General features: G+C 59.2%; 1 protein-coding gene across 1 annotated transcript in view; it reads left to right on the top strand.

Moving 5' to 3' along the window:
- Positions 1 to 17,627, top strand: part of KDM4B (lysine demethylase 4B) — a 137,816-nt gene that overhangs the window by 42,071 nt on the left and 78,118 nt on the right. The window contains 3 exon segments of the mRNA XM_038567694.1: positions 7,251 to 7,416; positions 12,716 to 12,891; positions 13,686 to 13,800. Coding sequence (XP_038423622.1) covers positions 7,276 to 7,416; positions 12,716 to 12,891; positions 13,686 to 13,800 — 432 coding nt within the window. The 5' untranslated portion in view covers positions 7,251 to 7,275.

Here is a 17,627-nt window from a genome sequence, read left to right as displayed (position 1 = left end):
GTGGGAGGAGCTGCCTGCGACAGCCTGGGACAGCCGGGCTCCTAGATGGTGGATGGGCTGCAGGCGGCTGGGAGGGCATCAAGTCAGGAGACAAATGACCTTTAGAAAATCAATAACTGTATTGAGATGTAATTGCCATGCTTGCAGTTCAGCCCCTTGGAGTGGTAACGTCAGTGCCCGTTGGCACGTGCAGTTGCCTGCTCTTAGCCTCAGAATGAGGAGCAGAGAGAGGATGCTTTCTTCTGCTGTTGGGAGGTTTTGTGGGCTGGGTCGAGGTTGGTCATAGCCAGGGAACCCGCCAAGAGGCCGCCCTTCCTGTTAAAGACTAAACCCAGTGGACCCCCCCAGCTGGCTGGGGCTTCAGGGGCCGCCGGGTCTCTGCACAGGTGGTGGGGCCTGGCTCAGGCCTGGGGGAGCGGCCAGGATGGGAGACGGGGGCCCCCAGCCTGGCCCAGGCCTGCGCCTCCTGTGTGCTGAGCGCGTGGCAGCACGTCGAGCAGGCCGAGGAGAGGAGGGCTCCAGCGGGCCCACGTGTGAGGTGGCCATGGCTCCCACAGCCGAGGGGGTCTCACGGGGCCGGGGTGGGGGTCACATGCACGGAAATCCTGAAGAGCTTCTCAGAGACACGCTCGCCTGATCTCGTGTGAGCTTCTCTGGCCGCTGGAACCAATGGCGTGAACCTGGTGACTCTTTTCTCTCCCACTCCTGGGAGGCCACAGAGTCTGAGTGAGGCCTACCGGCTAAAATCAAGGCATTGATTGGCTCCTTCTGGAGATGTCTGGGCAGAACTGATTTTTGTGATTTTTTTTCCAGCTTCAGAGGACTGCCCGCTTTCCCTGGCTTGGGGTGGCTTCCTGGCATCCGTCCAGCCTCTGTCCCCACGTTGGGTCTCTCCTCTCTCCCTCTTGTGAGGATCCAGGATCATCCCCATCTCAGGGTCCTTAATTCATCTCCTGCAAAATCCCTTTTGCCGTGGAAGGGGGCACAGCCGTTGATTCCGGGCATTAGGACATGGATGTCTGGGGGGTGGGCATTCTACTGCTCACCACAATCTTGTCCAAACCAACCTCTCCCACCCACCTCGCCCTCGTCCCCCCATCTCCTCCGTCCCTGCACTCGGCTCCTCCTTCCTCACTCTTGGCAAGTTTTGTTGCCTCTGTCCTCAAAATGCATCCATTCTCCTTCTCATCGCTATTGTCCCTAGATCTGCCCTTGCCTGCCAGCTCCCACGCTGGCCCTCCGCAGCCAGGCCCGACTGCAGAGCCTGCAGGGCCCCAGAGAAAGTGAAACCCCAATGCCCCTCATTCTAAAATGGAAGAAATTGGGGCCCCTGGGGGGGGTGGGTGACTAAACGTCTCCCTTCGGGTCAGGTCATGATCCTGGGATCAAGTCCTGCATCGGGCTCCCCACATGGAGCCTGCTTCTCTCTCTGCCTGTGTCTCTGCCTCTCTCTCTGTCGCTTTCATGAATAAATAAATGAAATCTTTTTTTTTTTTTTTTAAATTGAGAAATTCAAGAGAGCCACAGCCAAGCGTTAAGCTAGGGGTGACTGGGTCGGGGCTGACTGCCGGGGTCTTGCTCCCATGAGGCCAGCCCTGCCTGTAGTCTGTTGCCCACAGCCAGCAGGGCCTTTTCAGGATGTACATGGGATCTGTGTCCTTGCCCTAAACTCCCGGTGGCTTCCTGGTCAACCCAGAGCAGCGCACGCCCCGCCCCGTGGCCCCTGCTGCGCCTGGCCGTCCACTCACCCCTTCCCTGCCGCTGCCAGGATCCTTCCCTCTGCCTAGAATTTTCTCTTGCCCCAGACCTCGGTGTGACTGGTGCCCCACTCGTGTTCAATATCAAATTTCTGTCTAAACAGACCCCTGCCACCTGGTGCTCTCGGTCACGTGACTACGCTGACCTTACCTGACTGAGATTCCTGCTTGCCATTCTGTGCTGGTGTCAGTCCCTGACGTGGCTCTTCCGGCTCCAGAGCTTACAGCCAACCTTGTGTTTCATGGCCAGCCCTGGTGTTTGCTCGGCCAAGGAGGAGCCCCAGCACCTGTGCCCCAGGGCAGGCGGGTAGAGGAGGAGCCCCAGCACCCATACCCCAGGGCAGGCAGGTAAAGGATTCCCAGCACCCGTACCCCAGGGCGGGCAGGTGGAGGAGGATTCCCAGCACCTGTACCCCAGGTCAGGCAGGTAAAGGAGGATCCCCAACACCCGTGCCCCAGGGCGGGCAGGTAGAGGAGGATCCCCAGCACCCGTACCCCAGGGCAGGCGGGTGGAGGAGGATCCCCAACCCCCGTGCCCCAGGGCGGGCAGGTAGAGGAGGATCCCCAGCACCCGTACCCCAGGGCAGGCGGGTGGAGGAGGATCCCCAACCCCCGTGCCCCAGGGCGGGCAGGTGGAGGAGGATCCCCAGCACCCGTGTCCCAGGGCGGGCAGGTAGAGGAGGATCCCCAGCACCCATACCCCAGGGCAGGCGGGTGGAGGAGGATCCCCAGGACCCGTAACCCAGGGCAGGCGGGTGGAGGAGGATCCCCAGCACCCGTACCCTAGGGCAGGCAGGTAGAGGAGGATCCCCAACCCCCGTGCCCCAGGGCAGGTGGGTGGGCTGCTCGAGGCCCTGTGCCGGGTCTGCAAGGGCTGTGCAGGGAGTGACGCCTGCCAGCTTTGTGCCTTCGAGGCTGATGAGCGTGGGGAATTTTGTGTTGTTTTGTGGAATGGAAACAAATCCAGCTGGTTGAAGGTGAAATCCCGTCCTTGCTCCCCCAGCAGCGCACCTTTCTCACCAGAGGGATGGTCCTCCCCTTCCCGGCACAGGAGACGGAGAGAATGGGGTCTCCAGGAGAGGGTGTGTATGGCCGCAGTTCAGGGGGCCAGTGGGGTGGGGTGCAAGCCCCAGTGGGAGCCCACATGGGAGGGGCCCGGTGCGCAGCGAGCCCTCACGTCTGCCGCACTCACTTTTGCCATATTCACACACATGCACGTGTTCCAACAAAGCATCACAAAGTGCATCACAGGCCTCTCGGCCGCGCCCCTAAGGGACACAGCGGCATCCTAAACATGCACCACCGTTTCCTGGTGTCACCTGACATCCGCCCTGTTCAGATCTCCCCACTTGTCCCCACATGTCTCCACGAAGCCTGTGCTGCTTCCGCGCATAGGGCGCTGATGTCTCTGGGCGTGTTGTACTGGAGCAGAGCCTGCTCTCGTGTCTCCGGGGGCAGAACTTTCTTCCCCTTTCCTTCTTGCCGCCCTCCACCCACCTCTCTCTCTCTCTGCAGGGGGTGGTGATGGTAGCAGCCTCACTGAGCTAGATTCACACCTATGCTTTGCCCACCTAGCACCTCCGGTTCCATGGTCTCTAGTGCATTCCCAGAGTCATGTGGCTCTCACCACAGTCAGGTTCAGAACATTTCCATCGCCCCATAAGGAAACCCCAGTCCTCGGCCTGGGCTACACTGCTCTGAGGCCTTCTGTGTCTGGTTCCCTCCCCAAGTGTCGTGGGCTCCTCAGGGTCCATCCCCAGGGCAGCGCGTGTGGCCACCTCGCTCCTGTTGGAGGCCGAGGGACGCTCCTGTGTGTGGATGGACACACTGTGTGCATCTGATCATCTATGGACACTTGGGTTGTTTCCACCTTTTTGGCCACGTGGGTAATGCTGCTGTGAACACAGATACGTGTTTTCATTCCTCTCGGGGATATTTCTGCGAGTGGAAGTGCTGGGTCATCTGGTAATTTTATGTGTAACTTTTTTTTTTTTTTTAAGATTTCATTTATTTATTCATGAGACAGAGAGAGAGGGAGGCAGAGACACAGGCAGAGGGAGAAGCAGCCTCCCTGCAGGGAGCCCAACGCGGGACTCGATCCTGGGTCTCCAGGATCACGCCCTGGGCTGAAAGGCAGGCGCCAAACCGCTGAGCCACCCGGGCTGCCCACTATGTGTAACTTTTTAAGGAACCCCCAGACCCTTTCCCTCAGCAGCCGCCTCACTTTCCATCCCCCCGTCTCCCCCCGGGGTGTCAGGGTTCTAATTTCTCCACATCCTCACCAACACTGGTTGCTGTCTTTGATTACGGCCGTCCTGGTGGGTGAAGCGTCTCTCATCATGGCTCTGGTTTGCGTGTCCCTGATGGCTCATTGTTCCATGTGCTTATTGGCCGTCTGTGTATTTTCTTTGGAGAAATGTCTGTTTAGTCCTTTGCCCACTTTTTAACTGGGATGTTTATCTTTGTATTATTACATTGTGAGTGTGCCCGCTTTTTGGCACAGCACAGACCTGTGAAGAGCACCCTGGTCTTTCTGGGCTGGCCTGCACATTCCCTTGGCGGGGGAGGGGGGTCTTGCTTGGTCCTCTGCCCCCACCGTGTTGCCAGTAAACTGGGAGGTTGGCCCAGAGCTGCTGTTCGGTGAGATTCCTTTTTCATTTCTTAAGTATGTACACATATGATTTTTATTTGCCTTCCTTCAAAAGACGTGTCAAGGGTATGGAGTGTTGGGATTATAAACCATTTTAATTTTCTTCTTTATATTTACCTACTCAAAACCTTCATTTCAAAGGCACAAATAAGACAGGAAAAATCATACATAATCCACTGCCGAGCTGAATCTAGATGATGCTGGTGGTTGGAGTAGAAAAAGCGTGTCTGGCCGGCCGCGCGTGTGCAAAAAACCCACCTGCTGTCTTATCATCTGCTTTTCCCACCTCCTAGATGAAAGCTCATCTCTGCATCGTGAGTTTTGATGTGTGAGGGAGCTCGTGTGGGCAGGACCCTGGGCTGTCCCGGCTCTGCCTGGGACAAGCTGGTCCTGGGGAGCTGGCGGGCGTACCACATAATGCGACCTCTCACCATTGTTCCTGGGCGGCGGACAGGCCAGAGGCGGCCCCCCCTCGGAGCAACGCAGCCTGTCTTGAGGCGCTCCGAGGAGCCCGTGCGCCCTCCCCCATAGGCTACCGCGAGCTAGCCTGGGAGGAGAAGCAGCCAGCCGGCCAGGACCAGCCAAGTCAAGGATGGGAGCTGCTGGGCGGGGGACCAGGCTCTGCCACCTACCTGTGTGTGGCCTGGGCACACGATTTCCCCCGTAGCCTGAGCGAGCTACGCACAACGAGCTTATTACCACATGGAATGGACAAGTCACCGCATCAGTCACATCCAACAGGGCTGGGGACTGTTGAGTGCTGATGTGCCCGTGGCCACCCAGCCTGGGCACTGTCCACGGCAGGCTGAGGGCTTAGGACCAGGGGCAGCCCGTCCCTGCTTGGGGTGGGCCACCCACTGCCTCACCAGGTCCCCTTATTAACTCCCAGTCTTAGGACCAGAGGCCACCCCCAGGGTGATCATGTCCAGCCACAGACGGGGTTGCTCATCCACAAAGGATCGGTGGTCAGTGGGATCCATCCCCCCAGGGCTCACTACACTGTGCGGTGGGTATGGAAAATTCTGGGCGGGGGGTGGGAGCAGGGCGGTGGGAGGCTGGTGGGGGTGGCGGGGTGTGGGGGGCTAGCAGGAGTGTAGGCTGGCCTGTAGGCTGAGGGCGGAGGAAGGCCGATGAACCCCAACTGCGGCTTGTCCTCCCCAAGTTGGAGCTGGTATCTCATGTCTCATCTGAGGTCCCTGCCTGGGGAAGTCACCCTGCCCTTTGACGGCTCCCTCCACAACTGACAGCCCAGCTCAGTCTGCGCTAAAGCTAACATTGCAGGAGAGTGAGAGTCAAGGCCATCCCCCCGCCCTGGCCATGAGCTCCCCAGGACAGACCCCCAGTGTCCTGTTGCCAGCCACAGAGCCAATAAGTGAGTCCCATGTGGTGGCATCTGGGCTGGAGGGGAGAGGGCAGGTGGGTTGGGGGCTTGGGTGGGGATGCGGGTCCTGGGGCCTGGCTGCAAGGGGCTGGGTTGGGATGGCGTGGTGATCACTCCCAGGGGCTGGTCTGGCCTCCGCTGGGGCAGCCTCCGGGTGGGCAGCCTGGCTGTGGCCCGGCTCCTGTGGTGCCTGCTGCTTTGGAGGGAGGTTCGTGACAACCCCCTTCCCTTTATGAAGCTGTGTTTTCCTTCGGGTTCCCTGTGATCCACCCGGAGCTGCTGTCACACACTGTCACGGGCCTTTGTGTCCTGCCATGCACACTCCGGCTTTGTGGCTACCCTTCAAGGAGAAGCCTTGGGACTGCTGTGCACACGGGGCAGAGGGCCACGGTGGGGTCCCAGCCCAGGACAGTGAGGACTCCCCGTGTCAGGACCCACAGGGGCCCTTGCCGGCGGGCAGTCTGCCATCAGCGCATGGCCTTGGCGCTGTCCCCCTGGTTCCTGCTCCGCCACCCCAGGTGGGGATGGGGTGCTGAGGGCAGGGCCTGGCAGGGGTACCTGGAGCTCCCAGAACCTGCCCGGCAGACAGTGCCGGCCTTAGCGCGATTCCTGGGCTCCTGCTGCCCTCTAGCGCCCGCCCGGGGGAGTGCCTCCGGGGAGGCTGCGGCGTGTGGGGGACCCGAAGCCCCCGTCCAGGACGGTGGACTGCCTGCCCCCCTTTGCCCAGCTTTCTTGACGGCTGCTTGTCTTCCAGGTTGTCAGGTCTGTATGCACTTGGGTTCTGACCTTTTCCAAATTGTGGAGGAGTCTGGCCATCTTCAGTTTTGGAGAATTTAGTCTGACCATAGGGACACTGCCCCGGAGTCGGTCCCCAAGTCCCTCCTTGCTTGGGGTGGGCCACCGACTGCCTCACCGGGTCCCCTTATTAACTCCCGGAACAGGAGGGGGCCGCTCCAGCGTTCAGCTGTGTCTGGGCTCCGCCGGCAGCTGCCAGGCCAGGGCCCGGGGCAGGGTTCCCCTGCTGCTGGGGGGACCGCACCGCGCAAGACGCCCTCACACGCAGCCTCACTCACCTTCGGAAGGCGGCCACGGGCTGCTGTCGGTGTGGGTATCCGGCTCCGAAGTAGACGCGTCGGGTAGAAGCTGATGCCGGCGAACCTAGATAAAAAGGCCCCGATAAGGAAAGCTTTTATTTCTCAGGGCCCCTGGTTTGAAATTAGTGCTCCGGCTTCCAGTATTGCGTTGGCTCGGAGAACTAGGGCGCCTCTGTTTTTAATTAGTTGCAGTCATTTCGGTTTTTTGTGCCAGTGGGGAGAGATGGAGTCTGCTCCCAGGCTCCTCTCCGGCCCCAGCTTCACTGCGCGGCCCCCTGCCTTTGTCTTGCCGAGGCCCGGGTATTTTTAGCGTGTCCGGGACGGTGGCGACACTGACGCGCTCACGCTCTCTTGTCCTCCCCTCGCAGGTGTGACAGCCTCTCCGCGGCAGCCATGGGGTCTGAGGATCATGGGGCTCAGAACCCGAGCTGTAAAATCATGACGTTTCGCCCAACCATGGAGGAATTTAAGGACTTCAACAAATACGTGGCCTACATCGAGTCCCAGGGAGCCCACCGGGCGGGCCTGGCCAAGGTGGGTGATGCCCTGGGCCCAGCGCCGCTTTCCACCGGCTCGGCCCCCTTGGGCCCCGGGACCCCCGGCCTGGCGTGACAGTGTCTGAAGGGGGGCCCACGACTGTGTCCATGGAGCTGCTCTGATGTCATTGACATCACATGTTACGGAGTTCTTCCCGTGTGCCGCGCTCTGTCGTAGGCCTGGTGTGCAGGAATGAGCCGATGGCTGGGGCCAGGCCCTGGGGGCACAGGTGCCTAGGGCATCGTGGCAGCGGGAGGGTGTTGGGAGTGGGGGGGAAGGCTTCCGGGGAAACGGGTCACTGTGAACTGGGTCTCCTTCTGTGGCATGTCACTTCTGTGCACGGACGTGTGTGCGCGTGGTGACAGCAAACAGACAAGCACAGCCTGTGTTGCTTTTACTATAAACGGGAAGCTGCGCGAGGGCCCTGGTCGCCCGATTGTTTGGAAGGCTGGTTACCTGCTTGTCCTGAGTTCTCGTGGCTGCCTGTGTGCCCGTCTTGTTACCTAAGGTGCCTGGTTCTCTGTTCTTTCTTTTTTTTTTTAAAGATTTTATTTATTTATTCACTAGAGACACTCAGAGAGAGGCAGAGACACAGGTAGAGGGAGAAGGAGGCTCCCCGTGGGGAACCCGACGTGGGACTCCATCCTGGGTCTCTAGGATCGCGCCCTGGGCTGAAGGCGGCGCTAAACCGCTGGGCCACTGGGGCTGCCCAGTTCTCTGTTCTTTAAACTGAGGGGTCGCTGAACTTTTTCCACCAAGAGCTGGATAGTAAGGGTTTTTGGCTCTGCGGACAGGGTGGTCTCTGTCCCACCACTCAGCTCTGTCACCCGCGACACCCTTGAGCCAGTCAGTGGGCATGGCCGCGTGCCAGTACACACGCTGAACTGTGCGTTTCCTGGGACTCTCACTGGTCCCAAAACATTCTTCTTTTGTTATTTTTTCCCTAACCATATTTGAAAATGAAAAAAAAAAAAAAAACACAACACCCCACATTCTTGGCTCGAGGGCTGCACAAAAGCAGGCTGCGGGCGGGACTTGGCCCCGGGCTGAGTTTGCTGCCACCTGGTGGTGGTGGGGAGGGGCATGGCCTGCCTTCCTGCCCCTACCTGGTGTGGGGGGTTTTGTTAGGAGCATCAGAGGCCCTGGCTGTCCCTGCACGGGCTGTGGTCATGCCTGTGAACTCACCCTAAGGACACTTGGCGGGCAGGCCGCTTGCTGCCTCTGTTTCCCGCCGCTCCCTCCTGGTTTTGTTCACGCACACGCGCTGGCACGGACACAGCGTCCTGCTCTGCGGACAGTCGGGAACCAGAGCCCCCATCGTCCTGTTAGCTTTGCTGCTTCCTTTATTTATTTTTAAAGATTTTATTTATTTATTTCAGGGAGAGTGTGCGCGTGTGTGCGCTTGCATGAGTGGCAGGAGATCCAGAGGGAGAGGCACAGGGAGAAGCAGACTTTCCACTGAGCAGAGGGCCTGATGTGAGGCTCAATCCCAGGACCCCGGGGTCACGCCCTAAGCTCAACCTCTGAGCCCCCAGGCGTCCCTGCTTCTCCCTTTAAACTCCTTCAGCTGGGGGATGCCCGGGTGGCTCAGCAGTTGGGCATCTGCCTTTGGTCCAGGGTCTGATCCTGGAGACCTGGGATTGAGTCCCACGTCGGGCTCCCTGCATGGAGCCTGCTGTCCCTCTGCCTGTGTCTCTGCCTCTCTCATGAGTAAATAAATATAATCTTTAAACAAACAACAAAAAAAAACCCTCTGAGTTTTCTGTCCGGCTGGCTGACGAGCCTGCGTCCATTGTTGGGGGACAGTTTCCTGCCTGTTCCGACCCATCAAGGGTCCCTGCTGTGGGGGGTCCCCGGTGCTCTGAGGGGTGGAGGGGGGGGCCTCCTCTGCCGTGTCTCATGTCGTTGGCCTGCTTCTGCTTTGCCTGGGACGCAGCCGCCCTTCTGTTTCTGGTTCGGGTTGTCCCTGGTGCTGGGAGGTGTCGCGAGGTGCTGTCCTGCTCGGCTCTGACTGGGGTGGCCTGAGGCCTCGTGGCTCTCATCCCCCTTCGGCCCTTCTTTATCACTGTCTGAGGCTCCACTCTCCTGGCTGGCCCCCGGCCCTGGCTGGTTCTGGAGCTTTCTGTTTGCGGTGCTGTGGTGGCCGCGGGCTCCGTGTCCACGCGAGCCGGTCCCCCAGGCCTCTGCCTGCCTCTGCTCCTCCCGGCTCGTCTCCTCCTCGGCCTCTGTGCTTCTCCATTGAGCCCCAGCGTTCCTGCTCGGAGCTCTCACACCAGTGGAGTCATTTTTTGCTGATTTATTTGGATCGAAGGAAACTGGGCTGGACGTTTCCTGAGGCAGGAGTTTCCTGGGTCTGTTTTTCCTCTGCCTTTTGTTCTATGTGCTCCTTTTCAGCTTTTTTTTTTTTTCTAAAGATTTTGTTTTATTTTTATATTTTGTTTATTTATTTGAGATACAGAGTGAGCGAGAGAGAGCATGAGCACGGTGGGGCAGGGAGAGGGAGAGGGAGATGGAGACTCCCCCTGAGCAGGGAGCCCGATGTGGGGCTCCATCCCAGGCCCCCGGGATCATGACCTGGGCCAAAGACAGATGCTTCACTGGCTGAGCCACCCACACGCCCTCCTTTTCAGCTTCTTAAGTGGGATTTTGTTTGCTGCTTTCTGTGACTGGTGGTCTCCTGTGTGTGCGGGGAGGGAGGGGCAGCATGGGGCGGGCACGGGTTCAGTCGCACCTGCACCTCCGCACAGGCTCATAGATGTTGGCGATTGCAGAGTCCCAGCGACCACGCGTGCACACTCGTCCCTTCTCACACCTGGCAGGGCCCGCGTGCTGGGACCTCAGGTCCCTGGGCAGCCTCCCTGCTGCTCCGAGGGGACAGGCGGGGCTTGGGAAGCACCGAATGGGGCCTTGGCCACCCCTGCTCCTCTCAGGGCTGCCGGCCTGTTTGGAGAAGGGATACGGTGTCCTGCTGGCTTGAGCCAGCTCTGCAGAGCCAGCCCCTCACCCTGGTCTCACCGGTCTTGACCGCCCTTCTTTGTGTGTCGAGTGCGAGGTGGTAGGGCTAGTTTCATCAGAGCTGTATTCCTCACCCCCCACCAAAGCTCTGTAGGGCCCAGTGGAATTGGGTGCGGATGGCTATTCAGGTCCAGCACGCTGATTTTCCCAAGTGTTTGGGGTCCTAGACCTGCTGGAAGTGGCTCTCCATCCCGTGCCTTTTTCAGAACCTGCTTAGGGCATGCCGGAAGCTTCCTTCCTTGGTTGTCAGAGGTCTTTGTGCAGTGGGGCCCGCGAGGGATGGGATAGGTGAGCAGAGGAGCCGAAGGCTCTCAGGAGGGAGCCGAAAATTTGGGAGTGATGTGTTTGGTTCATTTCACAGCCGTGGTTTCTGGACGGGCTTCCTCTGATGGGACTGGCTGGGTGAGCTCCCCTGCCCCCCTGGCGAACACAGATGGGGGCAGATCCAGAGTCCTTTTCCCGCAGGAGGAAGGGTGGGCTTCTCTGTAAAGAGGAGGTGCCGCCCACGTGGTGAGAGAGCCCTTCGGCCCACAACCCTCTCCCCTGTGAGAGCGGCTCCCAAGCTGGAGCCACAGGCCCTTTGCCTTTATATTTTTTTGCATTTTGGGTTTCGAGTGTGTTAGTCACCGGACTCTTCACATTTCTCACTTGAAATCTAAGAAAACCGCCAACTGACAGGGTGGCCCCAGCACCCCGTTGTCAGGAGGCCTCGTAGCACCCGTGGGGACCCCAAGTTGCTTATTGCAGCTGTGGCCGCAGCGTAGGGAGAGGGGATGGCCCCGGAAAGAGCGTTGACTGAGCAGCCGTGTCCCCATTTAACTAAAATCAGGGTTCCCAGCCTGGGCACTGCTGACAGTGAGGCGGCTGTTCCCATCGGGCATCCTGGGCACCGGGGGGCCCGCGCAGCGTCCCTGGCCCCACCCACTCGGTGCCAGGAGCCCCCATTCGTGACAGCCACAGCTGTCTCCAGACATCGCCCAGTGTCCTCTGGGGGCAGGATCACCCCGGGTGGGAGCCCTGACTTCCTCCTGTTGCCGTTGCTATCTGGTTATCTCTGTCAGTAAATCCAGGAGTGCTGCTGGTGGAGGCAGCACCTTTCTGTTTGGTAACTGACAACCAGAGACTGTTTTCGTTGCCAAGCAAAACACATTCTTGCCCCGATGGGTAGAGGGGAATCCTGGGGATGGTAAATGAATTTTAGCCATTCTGGAAGCCGCCCACAAACTCGGGCATCGGGGTGGTGTCTTCCCTCGTTGACCCTGAGCTGGGTGAGGTCTCGGCCTCCCCTGTCTTGGATGACATGTTGAAGACAGGCTGGTTCAGTGCCCCTTTCCAAAGCTGTGGAGTGGCCTCCGGGCGCCCTGGCGGGAGATCTGGTGTTTGCAGACACCTGCTGGGGACTGGTAGAGCTCAGCCCGTGGGGGTCCCCAGGGCTGTCACAGAAGCCAGCCTGGCACCTGGGAGGCCCCGGCCATGCCCAGCAGAGGAGGGGAAGCAGGAGGGCCAGAGGCCAGTTGGTAAGCTGGGCACAGACCCAGTCCCCCCCCCCCCACCCCCCGCCTCGCCGCCTGCAGGCCCTCCAGGTGCTCTCCTGGTGAGGGGCGGGGGGGGGGGGGTGGTCGCCAGAGGTGGCCTTCTCAGGTCTTGTCCCCTCGGCTTTGTGGCATCCTTACTCTCCTGCCTCTGGTGCTGCACCAGCCCTTCTCTGTCTTTGCACCTAGGACTTGTGCCCTGCCTGCTGTTTCCTTGCCCCTTACGGAGTCTTGGCATCTGCTCACTCCCACGGCGGCAGCTCCTCACGGGTCTCTGTTTTCTGGTGCTCCCCACCCTGCCCCCAGCACCCAGGGCTGTGCTTGGCCCTGGTGGGTGTCTCGGCCCCCAGCCTGGCCCGGGTGGTCTCGAACCAGGCTCATAGCACTGTCTTCTGTGGTGGGGGGTGCAGCAGCAGAGTACCTGCCCAAGCAAGAGAGTGGGAGCCCCGTGCAGCCCACCTGTTTACTCACCTCGTGATCACGCACGTGTGCATGGGGGCTGGCCCCTGGGTTCCGGGGGGGACCGCTCCCAGCTTTCTGAGCCCACGCTGAGCTCAGAGGGCCCGACGGGGGGCAGTGCCTGTGGCCCCGCATGGGTCACCTGGGAGTTTGAGAAAGTGTGCCCTGGTGGCTCCTGGTGTTCTGCGGTGTGGGGCCCGGACACAGTCCTAGGAAGCTACTGCCCGTCTCCTGGGGGAGGACGGCGTGTCCCGTATGGGGGCGCCGCTGACTCCCCTCTCATCTCGCAGATCATCCCCCCAAAGGAGTGGAAGCCCAGGCAGACGTACGATGACATCGACGACGTGGTCATCCCGGCCCCCATCCAGCAGGTGGTGACGGGCCAGTCAGGCCTCTTCACACAGTACAACATCCAGAAGAAGGCCATGACGGTCGGGGAGTACCGCCGCCTGGCCAACAGTGAGAAGTATGTGGCTGGGAGTGAGGCGGGGGGTGGGGGGCCCCCGAAGCCCGTCTCTGGGGTGGAAGCACACCTTGAGGGCCTCCCTGCCCCCGAAGCGGCGCCCTCGGCCGCGGCTCCTGGCCCTGGGACGCAGTGGGCACTTACCCTTGTCTCCTGTCCCTGGAGTACTTCCTGGCAGCCTCCTGTGACATCTCAGGCCCCATGGCACCTCCTTGGGGAAGGGCTCCCTGACACGTGTCCTCAGGTGACGTCCCTCGGTTCAGTGCCCCGTACACATGGGCACACTCACGCACATTCCCTTGCACGCCAGTGCATTTGTGAGCATGCATGGCACACGCACTCGGGCTCACTTGGGCACACACCTCTGCCGTTCATTCCTTGTTCCGTGTTACCCCACGCGTCCCTCACTTGCCGAAATTTGTGCCTTTCCGGCCGTCCCTTCACACTCAAGCATAAGCATCCCACCAGGCCGGGGTGTCTGCCTTCTGCCACCCCGGCCCCTGACACCTGCCCGGCCTCTGGTGAGTGCTGTAGAGCAGAGGGACGTCCTGCTGAGAACCCTCGGAACCTGCGTCCCTCCCCTGCTCCTGCTGTCCCTGGGGTGTGTTCTGACTTGGGTGCCCCAGGCCCTGGTGGCCGGCAAGATGGGATGAGTGGGTGTGCTTCCAGGGGGCCTCCTGCCCATCCTGCACCTCCTCAGTCCCAAGTAAACGCTCTCCCAGTGTTCCTCTGTTCTCTGGGCTGTGCCCCAAGGTGGGGACAGAGCGGCCACGTTCACTGTGCTGTTCGTTCGCCAGGTACTGTACCCCACGGCACCAGGACTTCGATGACCTGGAACGCAAGTATTGGAAGAACCTCACCTTCGTGTCTCCCATCTATGGGGCTGACATCAGCGGCTCTCTGTACGATGATGTGAGTACCTGGGGCCCCGAGAGGTTCTGTGGGGAGTGAAGGATGCCGTTGCCTGGGAAACGGTGGAGGGAAAGGTTTGCGAAGGGGACTTGATCTTGAACAGGGATGGTGCAGTGCCGTGGGCTCTGGTACAACCACGTGCCGAGTCCCAGGGTAAAGAAAGGAGGACTCTGCGTGTGTTTTTGATTTGCAGAATCCTATTTTATTTTGTTTTGTTTTGTTTTATTTTATTATTTTATTATTATTTTATTTTATTATTTTATTTTTATTTGAGAGACTGAGATAGCTACAGCAAGCATGAGTGGGGAGGAGAGGGAGAAGCAGGCTCCTCGCTGAGCAGAGCTTCCCCACACAGACTCGATCTTATGACCTGAGCCAAAGGCAGACACTTAATCGACTGAGCCACCCAGGCACCCCAATTCACAGAATCTTTCCTACGAAACTGTCCACCCCTCCCACCCTGATCTGAGCTCAGGTAGCCTGCAGGTGACCTAAGCCCCATCACAGAGCGGTCTTCGAATATGACGCTGACATCGAGCATTTCCTCCCTTCTCCCAGGGGCCTCCTCATCCACAATCTAGTGCTTTTCCTCTCCAATTCCTATCACTCTGTCTTTAGGGAACCCCGATGCCCTGAGCTCTAGCCCCTTTGCTGGGCTGGGAGGGTCCTGGGGGTACTGGGGGCAACGGAGGGGGCCCCTGCTCGCTCCTCAGCCCTGAGGCCTCATGCTGGCCTTGGCTGGTCCAGGGGTGTAGACCAGACACTGGTGGAGACGTAGCGTGGAGGCCCCACAGACATGCTGCTGTTCAGCGGATGGAGGTTTGAGTGGGATCCATGCTTTTTAGGGAATGGTTAATTACTATATGGGGCCCCCGGTAACCCTGGGATGGATCTGTGAAGATGGGTTGATTTCTGAGCTCTTCAGCCTGACTCTCTCCTGTGCGTGTTGTGCTCTGGGCTCTCTCTGGGCAGCACCTCAGCTGCTATCTCTGCTCCCTGCCCTGAACCGTCACCCTGCAGGTCATCTCTTGCTGGAATACTCTATGCACTCAGCCCTGCTCCTTGTGAGAGCAGCTGGGGGTGCCTCCTGAGTGCTGGGCTTGGGTGGGTGGTAAACCCCCGCCCCCAGAAGGGTCAGGAGCCTCCTGCACCCATTAGGACAGGCAGTGACTTGTGTTTCCTGAAAGGTGTTGGAAAGGTATGACTATTGCATGGGTCTCAGCAGTTCGCCCAGCTGGGGGAGCCCGTCTGCTCTGCAGCCCGCTGGCCTTGCAGCTAGAGGGTCCTGGCTCCTGCTGTGGGCAGGTTTGTTCCGCTGAGGGGGGTGCATCAGGCTCAGAGGGAGCTCGCCCCCAAGAACCCAGCAGGTCAGAGATGAAGCTTACTCCTGGCCCTGCCTCCTTCCTGGACCTCAGTTTCTCCATCCATGCGAAGGGGTACAGCAGGTGTGTGGCTGTCCTCCAGGAAGGGCGTCCTGGACGAGGAAGGTTCGGCTTCTCCCTGAGCTCATCCACGTGGCCTTGATCCCAGAGCAGTGGCTAGGCCTCCTCCTCCTGAGAGCAGAGCTGCATGCACCCCCTGCATGTGGCAAGGGCAGGAGGACGGGGTCCCAGAGGCCCTGTGGGCACACACACACATTTAACAGGAGGGGGAGCCCCATCTCCCAGGCTGCCCCTGACACGCCTCAGCTGGGGTGCAGCTCACCCATCACTGGGCCTCAGACTTTCCAGGACTGTGAGTAGTTACCCCATTTATGGTTATAGGAGCGTTTGGCAGCACGAGGTGCTTGCCCTTGTGCCAGACTCAAGGCGCAGACTGCATGGGGGATCGGGGGGCTGTGTCCTTGGGCTTTGTGGGGTCCGTCTGGGTCCATCCACGTGGGGGGAGGCTGCTGGTCCTATGTGCAGCCTCCAGACGCCAGCGCTGCCTCTGCTCCCCATTTCTTTGCTAGCTTCGAGGCCTCCTGGCCCCACAAGAGGGACCTGGCTTCCCAAGCCCCCTTTGAGCCCCCTCCCCATGCAGGCCGCCGTGTGTACTCCCCCTCCTGCTCTCTGAGAGCACTGTGGGAGTGTTACTCTTGATGTTTGTGACATTCTGTCCTCCTCCTGTCTTCAGGTGGGGACCGTGGAGCTCAGTGGCTGGGAGCCTTGTCCCCGTCCCCATCCCACTCTCCGTGTCCAGTCCGGGCCCTCTGTGCTCCTGACCACAGTTGGGACGAAGCTTGGTGCTCGTGGGCCAGTGCTGGCCAGCCCGTGCCAGCCCACGGCCCGTCTGCTTCCTGGACTCTGAATCATGACTTCTAGGAAGCGAATCCAACCTGACAGCTGACGGGTTGGAAGAGCTAAAGTTCTTGTGTTGTGTTTGAGATGAGTGTGAAGTCACGTGCCTGTTTGTCAAATGAGCTGTTCTTTTCCATGGAGTTCTACAGAGTTAGCACTAGTGGGGCTTGTTGGCTCGTTTGTCCATTGTCTGACTTACTGTGCCTTTTTGAAAGAAAGCATTATTGGGACCACACATTTCCCCCACGTAAAGCATACAATTCAGTGGTTTCTACTGAATTTCACTGAGCTGTGCAGCCATCACCACAACCAATTCCAGAACATTCCATGAGCCCCAAAAGGAGTCCCATCCCCATCAGCAGTCATTCCCTGTCCCCTTGGCGGCCCCCGCAAGCCCCCTTCCCATCTGTGGAGAAGCCCGTCCTGGACGTGTCACACGTGTGGAATCACACACCATGGGGCCTCCTGTGTCTGGTTCCCTCCTTGAGCATCGTGGGCTCAAGATCTGTCCTGGTGCAGTGCATGTTGGCCCCTTGCTCCTATTCACGCCCAGTGACGTGCCCACGCATGGGGGGCACATTGCATTATCCGTTCACTTGGATTGTTTCCACTTTTTGGCCATGAACGTTTACCTTGAGGACCTGCCTGTGCTTTCCCACGGAGGTCGCCCTGTTTCCCGTCCCCAGCAGAGAGTGTCCCAGGGCCCGGTTTCCTCCCCGTCCTCATGGATACCTGTGGCCTTTTAGCCCCTGCCTGTTGTCATAGCAGGTGTGAAGTGATGTGGCACTGGGGTTTTGATAGGTTTCCTGCTGGTTAATGATGTTGAGCATCTTTTCACGTGCTTGTGATCCGGGTACATCTTGTTGTGGAGAAACATCCATTTAGACTCTTTCCCAATTTTTTAATTGGGTTGTTTTCTTGTTGTGTGTGTGTGTGTGTGTGTGTGTGTGTTTTAAGATTTTATTTATTCATGAGAGGCAGAGAGAGACAGAGAAAGAAAGAGGCAGAGACACAGCAGAGGGAGAAGCAGGCTCTATGCAGTCCCCGACGTGGGACTCGATCCCAGGTCTCCAGGATCAGGCCCTGGGCTGAAGGCGGCGCTAAACCGCTGAGCCACCCGGGCTGCCCTCCTGTTGTGGTTACAAGAGATCTTCAGAGAGGAGACAAGTCTCTTACTTGGTAGGTGACCGTGTGTATTTTCTCCGGTGCCATGAATTCTCTCCTTCGCTTTCTTGATGCTGTTTTTTTTAAAGCACAGGAGTTTTGACTTAGATGAAATCCAATTTATCTGTTTTTGTGTTCCTTGATTGATTGTGACTTGTGCTTGTGTCCGGGCTTCTGCTAGGGCTTGCCTTGCCAGGACCAACCGCTGGTTCAGGGACCTGTGACATGGAGGGTACAAGTGGGAGGTGGGGCTGCGTGGGCTTGGGACGGAGAGACTGCTGATGCTCACTAAGCATCTCGGCAGGCTGGGAGGGTTCTCCAGGGGCCAGAAAGTGATTGGTGTGTATTTTATGAGCTCTCATGACAAGATGGGACCTGTTTGTG

Source organism: Canis lupus, chromosome 20 (genome assembly GCF_011100685.1).
Source record: "Canis lupus familiaris isolate Mischka breed German Shepherd chromosome 20, alternate assembly UU_Cfam_GSD_1.0, whole genome shotgun sequence".
NCBI classification, from domain to species: domain Eukaryota; kingdom Metazoa; phylum Chordata; class Mammalia; order Carnivora; family Canidae; genus Canis; species Canis lupus.
This window is presented reverse-complemented; position numbering and strand designations above follow the sequence as displayed.